The sequence below is a fragment of the Cariama cristata genome, unplaced genomic scaffold, assembly GCF_000690535.1.
Source record: "Cariama cristata isolate BGI_N322 unplaced genomic scaffold, ASM69053v1 scaffold3969, whole genome shotgun sequence".
NCBI lineage: Eukaryota > Metazoa > Chordata > Aves > Cariamiformes > Cariamidae > Cariama > Cariama cristata.
The window spans coordinates 1-20,880 of NW_009637291.1; the positions used below are offsets into that span (position 1 = coordinate 1).

At 41.0% G+C, this 20,880-nt stretch overlaps 1 protein-coding gene across 1 annotated transcript in view; it reads left to right on the forward strand.

The window, feature by feature from the left end:
- Window positions 1-6,446: 6,446 nt before the first annotated feature.
- CPED1 (cadherin-like and PC-esterase domain containing 1) overlaps window positions 6,447-20,880 on the forward strand; it is a 108,573-nt gene continuing 94,139 nt past the window's right edge. Inside the window, 3 exon segments of the mRNA XM_009708254.1 lie at window positions 6,447-6,468; window positions 10,328-10,535; window positions 12,022-12,190. Coding sequence (XP_009706556.1) covers window positions 6,447-6,468; window positions 10,328-10,535; window positions 12,022-12,190 — 399 coding nt within the window.

Genomic DNA, 20,880 nt, shown 5'->3' on the forward strand with positions numbered 1-20,880 from the left:
TTGGTAATAAATTAAATTAATTTTCCCCCTAGTCAGGACTGTTTTGCCCATGAGGGTAATAGGTGAGTGATCTCTCCCTGTCCTTATCTCGATCCATGAGCCTTTTGTTGTATTTTTTTTCTCCCCTGTCCAGCTGAGGAGGGGAGTGAGAGAGCAGCTTTGGTGGGCATGTGGTGTCCAACCAGGGTCAACTCACCTCATCTCCTCTTTAGGGAAGGGCCATTTGTAAGCATCTTATTCCATACTTTTATTATTAGTGCTTTCCTGGGAAAGAAAAAAGCCCTTCTGACTGATGCTGAAATCATTGAAATCAAGGTAGTATGTGTGCTTGGCAGCAGGGGCCTGAGTCCTATCCATCTAGTAACAGAGAATTATTCTAGCAGGCTGCTGAAGGACTCTCAGATAGAAAAAGGCCCACCTCTCACCTTTCATTTACCAGTAAAAATTATTTTGAACCTGAAGTAGCTGCAGTGTTTTAAATTTTAAAAAAAAGGCCAAACAACCTATCTCTTAAATCTAGGTGTCTGCATGTCAACATGTGGTGTAGGGGCTGAGGTAGCTATTTCAACACAAGGGTCTCCCGCCACTTGAGATGCCACGGAGAGCCCAGGACGCCCAGTAGGACGGGCAGATTTGGCACTAAACCTGTGTCTTTTTGGTCCAGCAGCTGGAGGCGCAGAGGAGTGTTCTATGGTGTCCTAGATGGCAATAGATGGCTATGTGTGGATACCGAGTTTAACAGTTGGTATCTAAGCTCCCCAGATTAACAGAACTACAGTTTAGAATGAGGAAGCCCGAAAGAGCATTTACTTTCAGCATAATTTAGGGTTAGCTGAATTGCTCCACACTGACTGTGTAGACTACACTGATGTCCACTGACAGGAATGGGAACTTAGACTGTGGCACACAAGGGGTCATCTTTGTATAGACCAGGCCTCAAAGTGTCTCAACCCAGAAAGGAATCCCATTCAGTATCACTGGATATGTGACATCTCATTTACTATGAGTGAAATTCACCCATAGGAGGCGAAATTAGAATCGGAAGGGTAAATAATTTGATTTCAGGTTAAGGGGACAAAAAGGCATAAGTTAAAGTGAACTTCTAGAGCCAGGATTTCAGATATTCTCCTCCCCTTCCATTTATCGGATAAAGCCAGCTCTTTCAACTTCTTGCTTTTGCTTTCATTCTCTGACAGACCTTTCAATGACAGCAAAGTTGCCAATTATTAGGATTTGTCTGATCCTCAATTTTGAAATTATTCAGGGAAAGAATGGTTTTCATCAGTATTTCCTCCACAGGAGAGTTTGTTTCCTTTCAAATCAGTCATGTATTCTCACTCTTGCTTGTTTCGAATCAACAGGGCTTCTCTGCAATTCCTGTTGAAGAGGATCAGTTGGTTTGTTATTACTGTGTTTGTCATTTAGTCAGCCCCCCAAGGAGCCAAGCAATTTCCTGTAAAAGTGAAAACACGAAGTTGCTGTTCTAAGAATTATGTGATCTAATTAAAGACACAGTAAGTCGTAGAAAGGAGTATCAGGCAGCAAGGCTGAGAGGATGGGATTACTGGATTTACTCTGAGTATGACAGTGTTGGCATTGATAAGCAGTGGGTACAAGGGTGAAGGTTATTTTAAAAAAAAAGGTTATTCTACTTGCTGTTGTGCAACTCTTAAGCTGCTAGGGTTTGTATATAAGAGAGCATGCCCCTTCTCATACCTCTGTTGTATGAATATAGGAAAGAAGATGAGTTGTAGAAAATACAGGTCAGTGCTTGTTTCTTTGCTTTGTCTCTAATGGAAAATTTTTTGTCAGTCTGAAAATTCAGATCGATTCTATCTGTGTGGAGGGAAAAATTACGCACATACCAGTGATGACTGCTTTTTAGGAGACAGGAGAGATGCTGGGAAGAGGAAAAAAGTTAGGAAAATCAGACTGGAAGAAGAGTTTAGAGGAGCACAAAGGTAAAAAATATGTGATATTTGTGCATAAATTGTATTGAGTAAGAGAGTTTGCTGGAGGATGGGCATCTGTGGCAGTGGGTTTGTGATGAGGCATAAGAATGGTAATGGATCTTAAAATTCAACATGGAAGACACTGATAAGTGCTTGCTGCTCAGTCTGAGAAAACTGGTTTCCCTCCTGCTTTTGCAGGGCATTTGGCCCAGTTTTTAATCAGGTGCCTGATGTCTGCTCACTGTATGGGACTTGGGCCACGAGGAGGTTCTGCTATGGCTATTGAATGACTAAGGAAGGCTCCTGGCATTTACTGCTCAGGTCAGCAAAAGCTGCAGCTGTTGCAGTGAACTGTGAATGCAATCTTCCTGCAGACAACCCAAACCTAGAAGATCTCTGAGGTTGGAAAATGACTGGCAAAGACATTTCAGGTGTTCATACCTGGTATCCCATCACAAGTGGGCTGGGAACTGGGCTTGGCTGCCTCCTGGAACTACTCTCAGCTGAGAGGTGGAGAGGACTAAGGTCCACAATGTGAGCAGAGTTGCGCAGTCTCAGTTTAGGGCACAGGAAAGGCATCCTGATGTATGCACAACAAATACTCTCTTTGACATGTTTTGCCCAGGAAACTAGTGGAAATGCTTATAGCCTTACCTCCCTGATTTTCCTGTTCCCTAAGAAATCCAGGCTAGTCTGTCTTTCCACACAAACATTTGTCTTGCTTCATCACTTCCAGGGCCTAGCCTGTGCCACACATAGCAGTTTTCTCTACCCATCCAGATCGCTGATCCTTTTTAAAGTAATACTTTAGCTGTACGCCTACCTTCTGCATTTCTTTTAGTGTCACTAGTGCAGAGACTTTATGAGTGTCTACCAGCCTCGCATGCTCACTTGATCACCTGCAGAGCTGGCCACCGGCGTTGATCACACAGAAGGTCTTGGGACAGGCATGACCCTAATGAAATTGGGTGGGAGGGAGAGCCAAGATAGTCCAGCTGTATGACTGTGCTCTCACTGTATGATATGTTTACTGTCTGCTGCTAACCCCGCACCAGCTTTCCTCTCTCCCTGCCTAGCAAATCTGCCCTGCCTGTCCCCAGCATCTCTGCGTTACTCTGCAGTCAGTGGGAAGGGTGATGAGGTGACAGGCGGAAGCAAGGTCCAACGGAGCCACCTATGTAAGACAAAAATTATAGATTGTTTATTTTCTGTTCTAATACTTCAACATCTCTGTGACAGGAATGTGCTTCATTATAGGGGGATGCATTTTGTTTGTCAGCTGGCCCTTATAAATGTCTGCACACCCGATGTGATCAGTTTTGTGCCTATTACCTTTCTGCTACTGAAGTTGCTGAGAGCCTCAAGAATGGCCAATAAAATCAGCATCTGATTCTTTTGAGTTAATTTGATTATAAACTATGTGGGAGAGGATTTTCTTGGTTTTACAACAGGGTCGGATCTCAGCTAGAACAAAAATGGACTTCTATAATAACAAAAAATGTGAGGAGACTGAAAAGAAGTAAAGCAGCTAAATGAATGTAATTACTTGGCCTATACTATTCTATATTCTACCCTGTTACTAGCACAGAATTGTAGCTGTGGCTCTAATCATGTAACAGTCAGCCAGCATTTTAACTGAGTTGCTTTTTCCACAATTTTATCGCTTATCTGTAAATTTAAGTTCTAGAAGGGTGCACACAGAAGAAGCAGCCCTTCTGGAAAATACTGGGGAAAAAAAAAAAACCAAACTTTAACTGTGAGAATGCTTTAGGAATGAAGAAGCAAATACTGTTTTCCGTGCACCTGCCAAAACAGAGTAGCAAAAAACATGGTAAATGATTAATCTAAACTGAAGCTGTATTTGCTGATGTTTTTAAAAGGGAAAATAAAAACCACATACATTTCAAAATGATGCACTATCATCATTTTGTCTTTTTAACACTGAAACTTCACAGGTGTTTTTAGGATGAATTCCAGTGCATTCCAACCCGTAGTTTAAATTCCTTTCTCTCTAGACCTGCTTTACTATAAACTTTTTTTTTACACTAAGTATATTTTGAATAGTTTAAATTTCCAGAAATGCCTAGTAGTTTGAAATTTCTCCCTTCTAAATACTCAGGGTGGGTTGCCTTGAGATTAACTGTGTTACAGAGGGAAAGACCACTGCATTTTTTGAATATGAAAACCTTTCAGGGACAGCTAGATCAATACTCAGTAGTGGGGTGGATGTTGAACCTGCGTCAATGTGCACGTCACAGATGAAGCTTATAACACGTCAAAGCCATCACAGGAGAATTAAATATGAAGCTAGAAATTATATTCCTCTGAAATCAACAGAAATTTTGCCAGGACTTCACTGGGGGCCAGGATTACCCGTAGTCTTCCTAGCTTCCTTCAAATACTCAACATCTGCTTTGAGTTTCACAGCCACCCTTTTCTAAATGCAGAGGTTATAAAACTGTGAGTGTTAAAGGTTCTCTCTCTTTCTTTAGCAACCTCAAGGCATAATGTGTAAGCCATAGGAGACTACTAATCTTTGTTTCAGAGTCTTTTCATCTGATAGGTCAAATGGATAACAGGAGGCAATTAAATGGAATAGGTCTGCTCTCTGTGACAAGCCTGCAATGACCTCAAGGCATGTAGTGGCAGTAGTTCAACTGAAATCATCCATCCTCCAAAATCAACACTGAAAAATGAAAAAAATGCACTTTTAATGCCATTACTTTCATGGTTATGCAGCTTAGAGCAGGTTGCTATACATGACTGAGCAAAAGGTACTAGATAGTAGGCTTTATTTTGATCAAAATCCCCTAGTCCTGGAAGTGCTTGGAAGTCTGCCTAAGACTCTGTGAAAGCTTTTTAAGCATCTCCTGATGTGAAGCAATCTTTGTAGCTGTTTAACACACCTTTCCAACCTACAAAGGCTGGAAAATTGCCGAGCTGTAAATACTAGAAGGGGACCGGTTGTAGCGATGCAGCTGGCCTGGTCTGTATCAGGAATAAGCTCTTTGTGCTCCAGCAGCCCACACCAGTCGGGCAGATGGATGATCCTGGCACAGGATGCAATATGAATTTCTTCTAACTCACTGAGATGCCCTGTCAGAGAGCAAACCTGCAAGGCTGACATAGAGGACTAGTTATCAGTCCTTCCTGAATATCATGTTGCCGAAACTGCTGAAAGTGATGTGAGGTGACTATAGTTCTTTTTTTTTTTTTTTTTTTCCTGTGTGAGAGAATTTAGGCTCCTGCTAGAGACAGACTACCACTATGAAAATCTAGGAAGAAGTTCAGAAGGTTTCTGTGCAGATGGAAAGTCTTCTATATGCTTTCAGGATTAATGTACTTTCATGTTCTAAAACAATCTTTTTTTCCTGCTAAAAAGAAAGGCAATTGGATGAAGACTCTGCAAGTACCAATGTGCTGAGCTTACAATGTCCTTTATGAAAGAAATGAACAATGTGCTGGGCTCAGAACAAAGCACAGCACCTTAGTTGTGTTTCGTCCTCTCTCTAGCTTTGTGCTTCATTAAACAACCAGGAGCTCCCAAGGTGACTCAATTGCTCTAGAAATGTTTCTAACAGGTATAACAGTTGATGGACACTTTAGAAACAAAATGAGCTTTTTATCACAGACAACAGTCTTAATTGTTCCTTGCTGCATATTTGAAGTGTATAAAATATAACCTATTTGATCTTGAACAAAGTAAAAAAAATTGACAAACAAAACTATATCGTAACCCTCCTTGTAACATCAAAGGATACTATAAAAGGAAGGATAAAGAAGAGAACACATTCTCATTCATCTTCTGTTTCATTTTCTTTCAGTTGAGTGTTACTTAGTTCAACCAATAGGGTCTTCTAAAACTTACCTTTGCAGATCACCAGATGTTAACCTAGGTGTTCCATTTACTACCAGTCCGTGTGGCTGCAGCCATGTCAACGCTGATCTGGCTCTGCTCCAGCAAGTCTTAATTTGTCCAAATGTACTTCTGGCTATTGGTAAACCTTTTGCTCAGCCACACGTTGTACATCTTAAATCAGCTATTCTTCATTGTGTAGGCATTGAATCTCATGTTACACTTCAGAACTCTGAGCCAAAGACAAGTAAATAACTTGGGAGCCGGAGACGAGGAGAGAGGGAGCAAGAAGTCATAGCTGTGTAAAATACTTGAAAGGCCTCATTAGATGTCAGTGTAGCTGCCGCATTAGATATCAGTTGTTGCTGTCAACTGATCTGTTTGACTCTGTTGTACTTTGAGAGATTGCGGTTGAGAGAACAACATCTACCACCAGTTCATATGACAAAGAGGTGCTTGATTTTTTTGATCTAGATGTGTTGACTTGCTTTGGTGGAGCTTATACCTCCCTTTCACATGTGTCCCCCAGCTGTTCCTATGCCTCAGATGGATGTTTTACCCATTGCTGTGATTAGAGGGCTAATGTGGGAATTCAGCTGAGAACTTGTAGTGGTTTCCTTACCCATCAAAATGGCACCATGGAGAACACCCAAGGCAGAGGTAAAGTGGTGCTGTTTGTCGGTATTTTCAATGGTACCATTTCCGAGATGACCGCATAGGAAACCTTCTTCAAGCCAGAATTTCAAGGAAGTGAAACATTTTTTTAAAGTGAAAGCAGATATCCAGCCTTAGGTCCTTTGCCTTACACTGGATCATCGCAAATGGCAGCAGCAAAAGGTACTTGCGGCAAAGCCTGCAGCCGCTCCTCAGGAAAAACAGCAGTTTGTGTAGCATTTCAATTACTGCAGAGCCACTTTAAAAGGGAAAATGTTCTTTTCTGATTTAATTTTTTTTTCTTTTGAGCTTTAGAGTCTACTACAAAAATTACTGTTATTAAGATTTAGATTTTTTGAAAGAGAGGATGTAATCTGGACATGACACTAGGATGCTGGGACTCTTTGTAACTTGCTTACCCAAGCTGCCTGACACATCAACTGCTGAGCCTGCCTCACCTCTTCTATTATAAAATGTTGATGTTACTTATGTACTTCAAAAGGACTGGTTAATTAACAACAGCTTGTAGAGTGATTTCAAGATGGAAAAACATGGCAATTACTACAAACAGTAAAGGCACTGCAGGCTAATTTTCATTGATGATAACGTTGATTAACAAATTCACAGCTCTAATAAACACTGTTACTGCTTTTGAGTGCAAGAGCAGGTGAAGAGTTGCCATGAGAACTGTTGCAGCTGAGTGTGCTGCAGTTCAGCGCTACTGACGTCTCTTTATTATTATGATAATTTTATTCATTGATTAGTAGGAGTAAATTTACCAAAGTGAGGGACTGTCACTCCCTGTTAACTCTTCCTGATGACGTACATGCTGTGTGTCATCCCAAAGGAGCAAGCACCTTGTGACAGTCTTACTCCCCCTTCTTCTTCCAACCACCTTGCGATGGGCTCTCTCCCAGGTGGGTGCTAACACAAAACCCAACAGAAGTGTGTAAGGCACCATACAAACAGGATGCTCTATAGCGTGAGGAATAATTTAACGAGCCTTGCCCCTTTTTTTGTTCTTGATACTAATCACCAACACCCTGAATTTGTTTAACCCTCTCTTGTTTAAGAGATGGCAGGTTTCCATTTTTATTGTGTTAATGCATTTTGCAATGACTTAGGGCAATACTAAGGATCTTCTACCCAGTAGTTTGAGAATTTGAGGACACTTCTGTTTTTTCATCTGTCCCTACCCATTTTTTTTTTCTTGTTATATCCAGCTCCAAGTAAATGATCCACTGCGTAGTGAGAAATGAATTAATGTCAAGTGATATTTTCTATTTCCGTAGAACAACTAAAACTGTCATTTGGAGGGGTAAATATAAGTACAAACCTCATCTCATTTTTTTCAAACTCTCTCTTGTGAGCTAATACTATATTGGTTACTTGTTGCCTTAGCAACACAATTAAAAACATATTTTAGAAAGGAAAAGAGACTCTACTTTCTCTTGAGTAATGAGCTGAACAGCCCTTCTCTGCTGCCCTGTTCTTACATTCAGTGAAATATTTGCTTTCTTTTAAATAAGAAAATTACGTTTTGTGCATTTTCCTTTTCTCAACATTATGGTCATTTAAACTAAAGCAATTGCTGAAAAATGTGCACCTTTGACATAATTTGGCTTTCAGGGGATCAACTGAGAAGAGCTGTCATTCTTGTCCTTTGCGTGGTTCTGTTAATGTTATCACGTAGTTATGGCCTAACGTAAAAGGTGCGTGTCTATGTGGTGGGGAGCTTGGTCTGGAAGCAAAGTTCTGCCTCCTTTCAGCTGTGTGCTGTAGCCATCGAGGTAGGACAGCCTCTCTTTCTGTCTCGTCTGCCTCCCTAGGCAGCATTGGCAAGGGGGTTGCTTGGGTTGCTGTCATGGGCTTCGTTGGGTTTTGTGTCACTTTGATCCCACTCGTGGTCAACAGATCAGTATCTTGCTGTTTGAAGCTCTAGGCCATGAAGTTTGAACTCCAGAGTCTGAGGGTGCTGGGCTGTTCCTGATGGATGTCCCACAGTCCCCAGATAGAGGGGAAGGGGGCTTGGCTCCATAGCTCCATAGATGGTTGCAACAGCAGAGAGCTATGGGCTTGCCTTTTTACCAATGTGAAGATCAATCAGAAAAGGATCTCTGAAGTCATCTGTGCACTGTGGAGGGCCTTTATGTGTTTTAATAATTCTAGTTTTGCCTGGACACCAAAGCTGTATGATCAAGCTTTACACTCTGGGAATTATTTGCAGCTGCAAGTGAGTAGCTTAGTTTTCTTGCATAGTCAGTGAAAAAAACAGACGTTTTCAGAGAGCTGTTCAGAACCAGTATTTCTGTTAGTACTCTGAGGACTGGTCTCTCTCTCTCTCCATTGCCTAAAGACAAAGCCCATGAATGCTATTTTGCTAATATAGGCACTTCAGTTAGGTACCTAAAACAATGCATAGGAGTAGTTGCTGTGGGGCTGTTGCAAATTGCCATGGTGAGATGCTGTTGTCTCTTCACAGGGTGGAAACTGCCATAGTGAAGTGCCATTGTGTCTTTATGAGGCAGGTATGGAAAAACTAGCGCTTGATTTAGCAGATCTGCTCCCTGTGCATATTCAGAGGCAAGTCTGCTAAATAAATGATTTAATGGGAGTTTACTGGCTTATTCCTGTTATCGCTGCACAGCCATGTAGGCAGACAGTAGCCTGTTTTGTCTCTGTACCATCAACAAACAGGTAGTCGCTTACAAAGTCCAAATCAGTTCTAATGCATAACGCAACACAAAGATGCCAATGAGAGTATAGTCTGAACATGAGGTGCTATATTAGTAAGTGCCTGGTTTTGATTAGTAAAGCCTTTAATTCTGCTAAATAGTGCATGTAAGGCAGAGGACCAGATTAATTTTAGATCCCAGTTGAGCTTGGAAGGCTGAACAGAGCTGATCTGATGAACAGCTTATAAACATAGACAATGCCAATGCCATTTTAACAGGATCTGTATGGAAATGAATAGTTCTTTTCCCTGAATGGCTGCTCACAGCACATGTTCAGTTTTTTATTTCATTTCATGTACCAAAGTCAAGAGTGCATGCTTTAAAAGAGAAGCTATGCAAATAAATTCATAACATTAGCATGATGCAGTATGGCATTAAATAGGTAAGTAATAAGGTTTGGGAATAATGTAAACATCTTGACTTTTCCCTGACTATTACTTAAGAACTTGAAACGTAAGGTGTGTTAGAGTTAATGAAAACCACCCTACATGAAATAATGACAGAACGTAAGGGCTCTGTGCCTTTTTATCAGCACAGTAAAAGCAGAAAATGCATACCACCCATTGACTGATCTCACATCACAATATTTTGCTTACTATTAATAGTTACATGCCTCAGTAATCTTGAGGACTCTGGTACATTGGTCCTGCTCCCACTGCCTTCGGTGGCAGAGCTAAGCCTCCCATCGATTTCAGTAACTACAAAATGTAGCCTTAGAGAGTGAACCTAGAAACAAAGATAGGTGGTTATTTACTGAGCTGTCTGTATGATTACAGTGGCCAAGTCCCTTGGTCCTCAGTCAAATAAGTTTCTTATCCCCATTAATTGTAATTAGGACTACATGAGAAACAAAGTTCTGGTATTCTGTATTTAGAAATAAAGGATTTTTGTTTAGAAGAAGGGGGAAGGGGATGTTTTTTGTATGCAGCACTCATGCACTCATCTGTAAGGGGCGAGTTGCGGCTAAGCCTTTGAGCTTGCAGCTGGAAGGGGGTGCTTGGTGGGCGTGAAGCTCTCTGCTAGCAGATCCAAAGAGGATTATAGTCTCAGCATTTGTCATTTTACATTTTCAGCTGATGCCAGTAGCTCCTTTCTACCTACTGTGTTTTACACATTTTTATCTTTAACAGTAGGAGTCGACCACTGCTTTCAATGCTCTGCTGACTTTCTTTCTCATCCCCTTGGTACTTTTTCAGACCTGCAGCTCCCGGTTGTCACCCCAGAGTGTTCCAGTCAGCATGAGCTGTCAAGCAAGGTGTCCCAGGGCAGCGAGAGCACTGACAAGACACAGAGGGCCCATCTGCGGGACTGGTGGAAGCAGAGCACGAGCGCCCAGCTGTAAGCTAATGATACCCCACCCTCAGAAACTGCGAGGGCTTCGGTGTGCGGTCAGTTGGGAGTCAGAATGTAGCAACAGAGGAGACCATGGCAGATGGAGCACTGGGATGTATCGCATCTCTTATACTTCCATAATGCTTGTTTCTGTACTAGCCAAGCTTGCCCATGTTTTGTGTGTGAACAGCTAAGTCTTTATGTTGAGAGCATTGAAACACCTAGACAGATAAATACAGACCCAGAGAGACCACTGAATGTTTAGGTCTCATGGTGGCTGAGCTGTTTCCTGCTCCCATCCCTGCCTTGCCCCTACCGCAGGCACACATACGTAGTCCTTTGCACAGAGACCCCGCCTTAAGTGAAGAACCAAGAAGTACTTGAGAATAGGCTGTCTACATGCTGCTTCCTTCGTTACAGTAGCTCACAAATGTTATGCTCTAAGGACCTACCATTCTGCAGAGGGGAGAAAAAGGGCTCTTTAAGATTGATATTATTAGATTCCCTTAAGAGATAGCAAAATTGGAGTCTGGAAAGGCCACATATTGCCAAAGATTACACAGAAATGGGAGGAGAGCCCTATGTCTTTTACCAGTAATCACTCTTAGAGACCCATAATTTGTATAGTCATCTCATTGCATTTGCTGTGAGGTAATTGATACTCAGAAATTTTAACGGGCAGAATAATAACCACATTTGTGAATATGCCCAAGTATAGCTCAGATTTCCCCAAGTAATGAGCTTTGAAATAACAGATTTTTTTTCCCTTGGGTTTGTTTTTTCCTATTCTGCTTTTATGGCTGATTCTTTTTGTGTGGACTGTGGGAGCTGTAGGCCAGTATCTAGAGAGCCATGTCACTTCATAGACAAAGTCAGCTTGCATAATTCTGTTATGTTTAGCTGATTTATTATGGGTTATTCCTAGGTGTCATAGTCTTTCATAATATTTGGGATTATAGTTTATGGCTTTCATTAGGGAAAGCATGCAGTACCACATGTTTGTGTCCCTTTATTACACCGAAGAAAGTGCTAACAATAGTGCAGTCTTTCCATAGGATTGTTTGTTTGTTTTTTTTTTCCTGAATTGACTACAAATCAGTGTTGAATCTGGGTACCTTGACTATGCGCTTCTGTTATTTAAGCTGCTTGGATTTCTTTAATGTTTTTGCTTTCACTCTCAGTGTCCTGGGTTTGCAACAATTACAATATACCCACAATGCATTTATCCATATGTGGTCTCAAACGTAACTCCCTCCTAACATAGTTACTTTCTGTGTATGGAAAATAAGATTTAAATAAACTGAAAGCAATAAAAAGCCTTGATGTAAGGCTTTATTCCAGCCTGCTTACTTTCATCTACTGTGTTGCTTAACTCAGGGGGAAAAAAGGCTAATTTCCTATTTCTGCTAATTTCACTATTCCACTCTTATAGCTCATTTTCCTCATTTGCAGAAGCACTTCATTAATGCGATGTATTTTTATTACTTTCCAGGAATCAAGTATCGGTTTCACCAGACCACAAGGACATCTTTAAAGCTCAAGACCTTTCTGTCATCATCAAAGCGTATGTGCTTGTGACATCCTTAACACCTCTGCGGGCATTCATTCATTCAACCACCACTGTCTGGCATCCACCCAAGAAGAAGCACTTTTCCATAAAGGTAAAATGTTCCATTTGCTAATTTTTCCATCTTTCAGGCGAAGTACAGAGACAGAAAACCAGATGATACCTATCTTCTCTTTTACCCCTTCTTTATTTGCAGTCCACAGCTGACAGTGAATGTTCTCTTAAAGTACTGCTTTCATTTCTCAGAAGGACTGGGGTTTGCTTCATGAAACAGGGAAGAGTTGCCCTGTGCAGTGGAGGTCTGGGATTTGCTTCCGTCAGAGCCCATTTTTATTGGTGACATTTGACAGCAGTTGCAAGGTCGGAGTTTTCTCTAAAGCACAGCAGTGGGGTGCTGTCATGCAGTAAGGTCTTCTGCCCGGATATTGACAGTGTTGTAGAAAAGGAAAGTAAATATTTAAAATAGTTTGTTTAGATTTCTTTTTTAGGTGCAGTAAAACAGAATGGAGGAGGGTCAGGGCACTTCTAAATAAGGGGAAGGAAGTATACCATGGAGAGGGTGGGCCTCCCATGGTCTTGGTTTTATGAAAAAGGATGTTTCACATGTACCTTAATTGGATTAACTCTAGACATCTCCAAGTGCCTGGAGAGACCCCTGTCTCTCCATGTCTAGTTTGCTCAGTAGTCCTATGGATTTCCAAACACGCCTTCCCATTCCTTTGTTCTTTCAGCAAGGAACTGTGCTTGCAACACGGCAGCTCTCCGTGAAGGAACTACAGTTCTGCAACTGCTCCTTTCCTTTTGAAGCAGTAAGATCACAAAGTAGCAGTGATTTCTTGAGGTCACATAGCTCAGCTCCTGCAGCAGCCATCTGAAGCTGGGTGTGCTTTGCCCATGTAACCCTCTTGGGGTAGGAGCAGGTCTTGGCTTTGGATCAGTCTGAGTGTTGTGGTGTTACTGTCAGGACTCTTGATGATGCCAACCATTTGGTATGTTCTACAATTTTAGCACTCTCAAAGTTAAGTGCCTAGTCTAAGCTCATTATCTAATTCTAGTTATTGGAGAAACAGACACCTCTAGAGAACAAATCATCCCACCCAATTTAGACACTAGTTTTGGAATGAGATGAGTTTCCTGCTAAAAGTGTCTGCTTCCTTCCGTGGGCTATGACATTCTTAGAGAACGTGCCAAATTCTAGATTGCCAAAATTAGGTGAGATGAAGCTACTTCTCTTTCTTTCCCCCCTCAGAAGCTATAGAAACCTCTGGAGGTATATTATTTTACCATGTATTTTCCTCTTATTTACATTTAGGGAGACTAATGGTCACTCGCTTTCAAACCTTGGGGTTCATTTTTGTTTTATGTTTATTAAAATAGCACAATGTCCAGCAGCAGCATCACTATTGCAGCTGAAGTAGGGACTACTTTAAAGGCTAGTAGTCATTAGTAATTATGATATGACTCTGCAAAATAATTCCCACTGAGGGAATTCTGCCCAACGGGGTACCAGCCACCATTTACAGAGCACTTTGGCAGCTGAAGAAGCAATAAAAATGAATGATAGAAGCAGCAGCACATCTACAGTAGTTCCAATCTGGTTACTGCTGCTGTGATGCTATATCTTCCACAGCTTTAGGCAGATTTGTCAAAATGGCAAGAAGTAAACAAAAAATAGGCACCACAGAAAGCACATTTGTAGTGATGTATAGATTGAAATGCGAGTTAACAAAATGATGGGAAGTGGAGTGTATAAGACTGTCTCTCAGCATAAACAGTGTGCCCTGTGAAGAACCCGAGAGGAGTCAGAGAGTCTCCAGGAGAAGTGAGACACTGGGATTTCATGGAGTGGGCAGAAAGCACTACTGGGAAAATCATAAAAAGGCTTCTGTGCTTGGTGCAGAGGCATCAGGCAGATCATCAGGTAGAAAACAATACTTGGGAGAAGGTTTGAATTCAACCGTTGATATCCTTTGGGAGGAGATTACATCAAGTTTCTCATCAGCTTCATGGAGCCGTCACTTGTTGCCAGTGGGATGTACAATGACAGCAGAGTGCTCTCCTCTCCCGAAGTAGCCGGTGGAGCTAAGCATGTTTGTAGCAGCCAAGGAACCTGGTGCAGAAAGCTCCTAAGCTTTCAGTTTCTGCCAACTCTATAGTGTAGGAAGGAAAATTGCTTGTTGGGAAGTTCCAACCTGTCAATAGTCAATAAAGACAGAAAGGATCTCTAAGACCTGTTCTTCCACTGATTGACAGAATAGCCATTGGTGTCCCTGGGAACTGAACATACCTATAGAGGAGACTTTGGTCTGGAAAAATTTGATAGCGTTTGATGTCTTTTTCCCCAAGAGCAGCTGACTGAATAATTTTTTTTTAAATGAACACGAGAGTAATTTTAATCTGCTGCACTGCCATCATAGATGTGCTGCTTTCAGTAATGTTGCACAATAATTTAGAGACCTTCTTGGTGTATATAGGCCCCTGGTCGGCAAATTTTCTCACACCAGTGTAATTAAACTATTAGCGATGAGAAATTCATCCACAATTGTTGTTAACTTGGTTACAACATTAACATCACAAACTCAGTATGTTAAGTTTTGATCCTCTGTGTACAACAACCCTTTATGGTTGCTAGACGTAACCAGAATGTGGTATATGTGAAGGAGAGGTTTTTAAAAAGACTGGAGGTGGGGGTACCAGATGATACCAAATGATTAAGAGGAACTCTGTAAAGAAAAAACAAGAGTTTAATGAATTAAATAATAGTGCATTCCCCACTGCTTCTTTGTTAGTAAACTATTGGAAATGATTTTTACAGTTCATGTTTACTTATCCTAATCATAGTGGCAAGGCTTCAGAATGACTCCTTGAGTAAGCAAATAGCAGTTCAGGAAGAGTTCAAGTGTGTTTTGCCCACCTTCTGCCAAATTTTCTCTGGATTATACGCATTTTGGTATCTCGGTTCAGAAAGCAAAAGAAGGTAAATCCTGAGCTGGCATGAGGACTTCGTGCATAAAGGGGTGGCAAAAGTGCCACTCTAAATTTGGGCGCTGATTGAGAAGATGCAGGAGATGCAGGGGAGAGAATGGCTTTCTGCCACACAAATGTTTTGATATGAGACTTGCGTAATAGCCTTATTTCCTTGAGGAAATTTGGAGACCTCTTATTTAGACCATCTGTGCGTTGAAAAATTAATAATAAAATAGAAACTTTCTGTTTTGCATGTGTTACCAATTAAGGGATGGGTCTCTGCAACGTATGCAATAATTGCATTCGTGTTAATCGACATTATGCATGTGTATTGAGCAGAAGGCTGACCCCTGAATAATTTTCTGTTTTATAGAAGCTGGTGTGCAAAACAGTCATCTATGATTAATTATCTCCAGCTTTAACACACTGTGAAGTGCTTCCTTTACTCTGCCATTAACCTTTCCTACCTGGTCCCAGTTCTTGATGAAGGGATGCACTTTTGTAAACTGCAGTGGTGCCACGTCCTGCATCACCTGGGTAGGCTCCAGCTTCCCACGGCCCTCCTCTGGCTCATCCTCCCTTCCCTCATCCAAAATAGGCAGTCAGGTGCCTCCTGGATTTGGATTCCTTGAGTAGTGTTCTTGCATAACCCTTGATAACCTCAGCCGAAACTATGCTCATAAGTGATTTTCCAGTTGTGCAGTGAAGTAAACATAATTTATGAAAGCCGTTTGCTTTTCAGCTTGCTGTGGTATAAGTCACTGTAACTATCGCTGAAATTCTCTTGCTGTGTATTAAGCATTTGGAAACTTGAGTAAAGAGAAATATTTTTTATACTTAACATATATGCAAATAAAACTGGACCCTCACCTACCCAGGAAAGACATCTTTTAATATGAGGTGGAGGTCTGGCTGAGAGCCGAAGACTGTGACAATTGGGTTGCGGTATTGCCCTCAAGTGGCCAGTTTTGGTACTACTTCAAGTGATAGCCGCAGATATTTGATGTGAGATAGAATGCAAACATACACGCAGATAAAGAGCAAAATGCTTAGAATCAGCAGAAAGGTTCAGGATTTCTTCCCTTTGTTTTATTTTTTGAATCCCGTATTCTTGCCCTGTCACTTAGCAGGAACAAATACAAAAGTAAATTACCATCAACTCTTAATCCATTAGATTGCAGGGTTATTTGGGAATAAAATTAAAGTTGTTCATTAGGTTCTGTAAGAACTTAGTGTATGCATTTCCCTGTTCTTTCAAGCAGCCTGTGTAGAGAGTCAAATGCTGTAATACTCCTCTTCTTGGGAGCATAACGTAAATGCCATCTTTGTTTTCTGTCCTCATAGTGTCTAAAGCCCTATCATTTCTCTTTTCACTGATATAAGAGCAAAAGTCTGTCTGGACTGGGGGAGATCAAAGACATGCTTAGACCAACATTCTGTTTCTGGCAACAACCAGGCAAGAAAGCATCATGAAATGGAGTAACAGGACAAGCATAAAGCAGGACTCGTCCCTAGGCAGACTATATAGCTATTTCTGGTAACCTGCAAGGTTAGAAACACAAAATTAGAAGTGGAATATATATCTTTATGTCTAATAAGCTCCAGTGGACTTTTATGCCATGCAATTCTTTACTAGATTTTTTTAATCCATTAGTGCTTTTGGTCTTCCCAACATCTTGCAGCAATGAGACTCTACAGGTTATTTATGTATTACTTGGGAAAAAATACATTTGCTTTAAAACTTCTAACTGATTACTTAATTTCATATGCCTAATTCTTGTCTTAAGAGAAAGAATGAGTAATCCTTCCTTCTCTACCTTCTCCGTGTCTGTGCCAATCTGTCATGCAGTGCACAAATGAAGTTAAAATTCTTCCTGGAGTTCTTTTCTGCTCTTCTCTGTATGAACATACCAGTTTAGCTAGTAAGAGCTCTAGACTGATTATTTTTTATAACACGTGGATATGTCATAAGTAAGTCGTTACACTGTTATCCAGGCCCTTAGCTCTTTACTTTTCACCTGGTCCACAGATCCTCTTGCTCTGGCTGTTCAGTGCAGGCAGCTCTGTAAGCCCCTCTGTGGCTTCTGACTTTCCCAGACCCTACCTCCCATTATCCTAATTCTTCTTCTCATCTTTCTCTTTTTGCTTTCCAGCTTCCCTTAGTCAAGCTGATCCACTTTTTCTTCTCACAGCGAGCTGGGAAAAGCTGTTAGTAAATCACCTTTATTTTTCCACTAAGAAGTTGATGATGGGTTCGGAAGCCATTCTTAGCTGAGTCTCAGTCAACGGACTTAATTTAGTGATTGCTGAAGCTAGTGAGTGGCTTTTTGTCTTTGGACTTAGTCTTAAGAGCAAGGATCTTTAGAGGAAACCTTTCTCAGATGCCCTTTTCTCCTTCATGTAAGTAAGTTATAAAAGTGTTAAGGGACAAGAGGGTTTTTTTATGTCCTGAGCTATTAAATAACATCTCTTTAAAAAATTTTACATAAATAAAAAAATATACATAAGTGGGAAACTTACTATATAAAATAGCTGAATAATGCTATGGTTTCCCCCTTCATCAAGTGCCATGTTTGAGCTACAGAGAAATGGCACATCATAACAATAAATCAGGGGTGGAATGAACAGACCTACCTAAAGCTAACACTACAAACTTATGACAAATTACTGCACTGTTTTCTCTGTGATGTATTCTGGAAACATTGTTTTGATTATGCGTAAATTTTTCTCCCATTACATATCTTACGGCTTTTTCTGTATACTGTGATCAGTGGAGAGGTCTGCCTGTGCTAGCAGTTAATGTAGGAAATAGCTTCATTGCAAAATATATTGTTTCTAGCCTTCTATGTGGAATCAGTCTGTGTTCTTGCAGAAGTTTTAGATATTTAGATAACTCCATACGTATAGTCAAAGAGAGATTTGTTTGTGTGTAAAAGCATATTTTTGTATCTATGAATGACTACTTACACCTAAAAGTATTTGGACTTGGTGAAGAAATTTCACCAAATATAGTTTCAGTAAGAAGAATGAATGTATAAATATGAACTGAGAGTGCAGAGCCTATACTGAAAGTTATCAGAGATTGATTGAATTGATTCAAGTGAAAACATCCTCAGCTATTTTCAAGGAGAGGCAATTACCTTAAGTCTTTTGAGACCCTGCAGATCCAATTGATCAGAAAGAGTGCCACAGCTCCGATGGATAGCAGAACAGTCTGGAGAAGGCACCTTTCGTTACTTCAAAAAGGGTAATTTCTTGAAACCAAAAGTCATGCTTTGGTTCCGCAGATGTAAACTTTGCTTTCAGATATGATGCTGATAACTTTCTCTGCCACCTAGTTTTGAAGGCTACAACTAGGAATCAGCAAGGTCCTTTCAAAATCTACTCATACAAATCCTGTAAAGTATGATGCATTAAATCCCAAACTGTGAATCTCAAAATTACACTGAATTACTCAGTAGCCCCAATGGCCTTGTATTTTCTATCTCCATGCCTCTTAAGTAAGTTCAGAGCTCAGATACACCTGCAAAGATGAGATACTGTTGCGGGAAAAAATTGACAAGTTGACATTGTTTAACCAAAACCAGGATAGAAGTGGCTAATTATTAATATGTAATCAACTGGCAACCACTAATAATAATACACTTACTATCAATTTCAGTAGCGGAACAGGTAATCCATGATACCAGACACTTCAAAAATGTTAATAAACATTGAGCATTTCTAAACATCCTTCTATAAATACGCCCTGAAGCTGCAGTCACACCCTCCCACCCACACACCCACATTTATCCAGACCCTCTCTCCAAGGCAGCACAGGTTACAAACACAGCCCCACTCTCCTGGGATGCAGCTTCCCCTGTTGCATGCACCTCTGCTTGGAAAAGTGAGGGCTCCAGCTCTCTGTGTGCCCGTTTCACATGTACCCACACAGGACCCATGCCCATCCTTACACCCCAGTATTCCCTGCCGTCTAGGTGGAAGCTGTGATGCCAGCGGGCTGACTTCTGGCAGTGCCTGACCAGGTTTTTACTGCTCCTGTTTCCACCCCAAAGTCTCCCCCTGCTGCAAATTTTCATGCTGCGTTTATGTGATTTCCCAAGATGCCTCCTTCCTTGTTTCAAAAGTCACTTTGTAATTTCCTGGTTACTGTTCAAGTTTGCTGATGGTCACCTTCCTCTTTATCATGATAAGTTTGGGACACACATCCTCCCAGACGGCTCTGTATATTCCAGGCACACAGGTTTTCTTGTCCGTGGGAGGGCTGTGTGAGCATTATATCTTCTACCTGTCCTCAGTGTCTCATTTAGATTCCTTGTACAGACACTGGAGGAACAGAGCAGTTTTAGATTGCAATTAATGTCACTGTTCTGAGGCATCTTCCTTGGGATGGCATAAATCATGGTCTTCAGGCATCTGTGTTCTGCAGTGAGGTGTAAAAGGAACCTAGATATTTAACTCGAACATAGATGTAAGCCATGTAGTCTTGTAGGGTGGGATTCCTCTACAGATTTTGGCACCCGAGTGAATTGTCTTCACCTGGGCTGTGCCTCTGAATGCCTATTACAATCAACAGAAAGCTAATCAATGCAGTCACTGAAGGCAGGTCTTTTAAGTTTGCATTTATTGCCATTCCTAAAGTTAGTTAAGGAAAGTCTTCCTTGTTTGTCTCATCAGGAGGCAAAACTGTGCTAGGACTGAGCTAGAAGGTGATTTCAGAAAGATCACTACAGTTCAGTCTTAGACTCTTGCCCAGGGCAATCCTCAGCTGACCATTCAGCGAGCTGCCCCAGGCTGCCCTAGCATCTCTCCTAAGAAATTCATCTGCAGAAAAATTGCCAGAGGAAAATCCTCTCAAGGGAATTACTACAACCACCAGAACATCCAGACCTGTGAGGGTCACACTCCTTCACTGCCCTTGAGTCCCCAGGACTCTGTGCATGAAGCTTGCAAATCAGAATTCCTTTGCCAATTAAGTTGCGTTATTTCAGTGTGTCAGGCTTTTAACTGATGGCTCAGGGTATTTCTGAGGAGCCAAAGGGACCTGTGTGACTGACTTCACAAACCTTATTTTAATGGCTACAGATTTTAAAAAGTGGATGTCAAAGCAGGTAGAGGAAAAACATTGTAAAATTAATATTGAGTGAGTCAAATCTTTTTTTTTTTTTCCAATGGCTTATCCTAAAGCAATAGTAGTTATCAGTGAGCGAAAGGTCATTGAGTTAAAATTAATCTTAAGAATATTTCTAGTTCTGCCTTTACAAAAAATGTGTGCTTGATCCGTGTCATTTGACTGCATTTACATACTTCTGTAAGGCATAACATAAATATGTGGAACACACCTCCAACTGTATGCATCCAGCATGTGGATGAACTTTTTCAAGCTCCTGAGAAGTCTTGCCATTCTGTGTACAACAGTGTCATTGTACAAAATATATGTGCATGTCTGCGTTTTTATGGCCTACTAAAATTTAATCCCTATTCCTCTGCTTAAAAATTTGCCAGCCGAGGTCAGCTTTCTCCCAGACTAAATTCCAGCAGTTTTTCCCATTCTGTCCTCTTTTTACTATTCAATGCTGCTTTTAATCATGCTCAGTCAGTAATGAGATTGAATCTCGTTGGACAGGTAGTCTATTTTCTCTGAAGATGAGAGAAGCAGTATCAGTGGTGGTCCTCTGAAGAAACCTTCAACTCAGTGACTGTAGTATTTTACAGTTGAACACAGATATTTATATCTCTTGAGCACACTCAGCAGAACCTGAGGTTGCCACAGATTTTCATGCTTTATCACCCCTAATCCATACTGTTTACATTTTC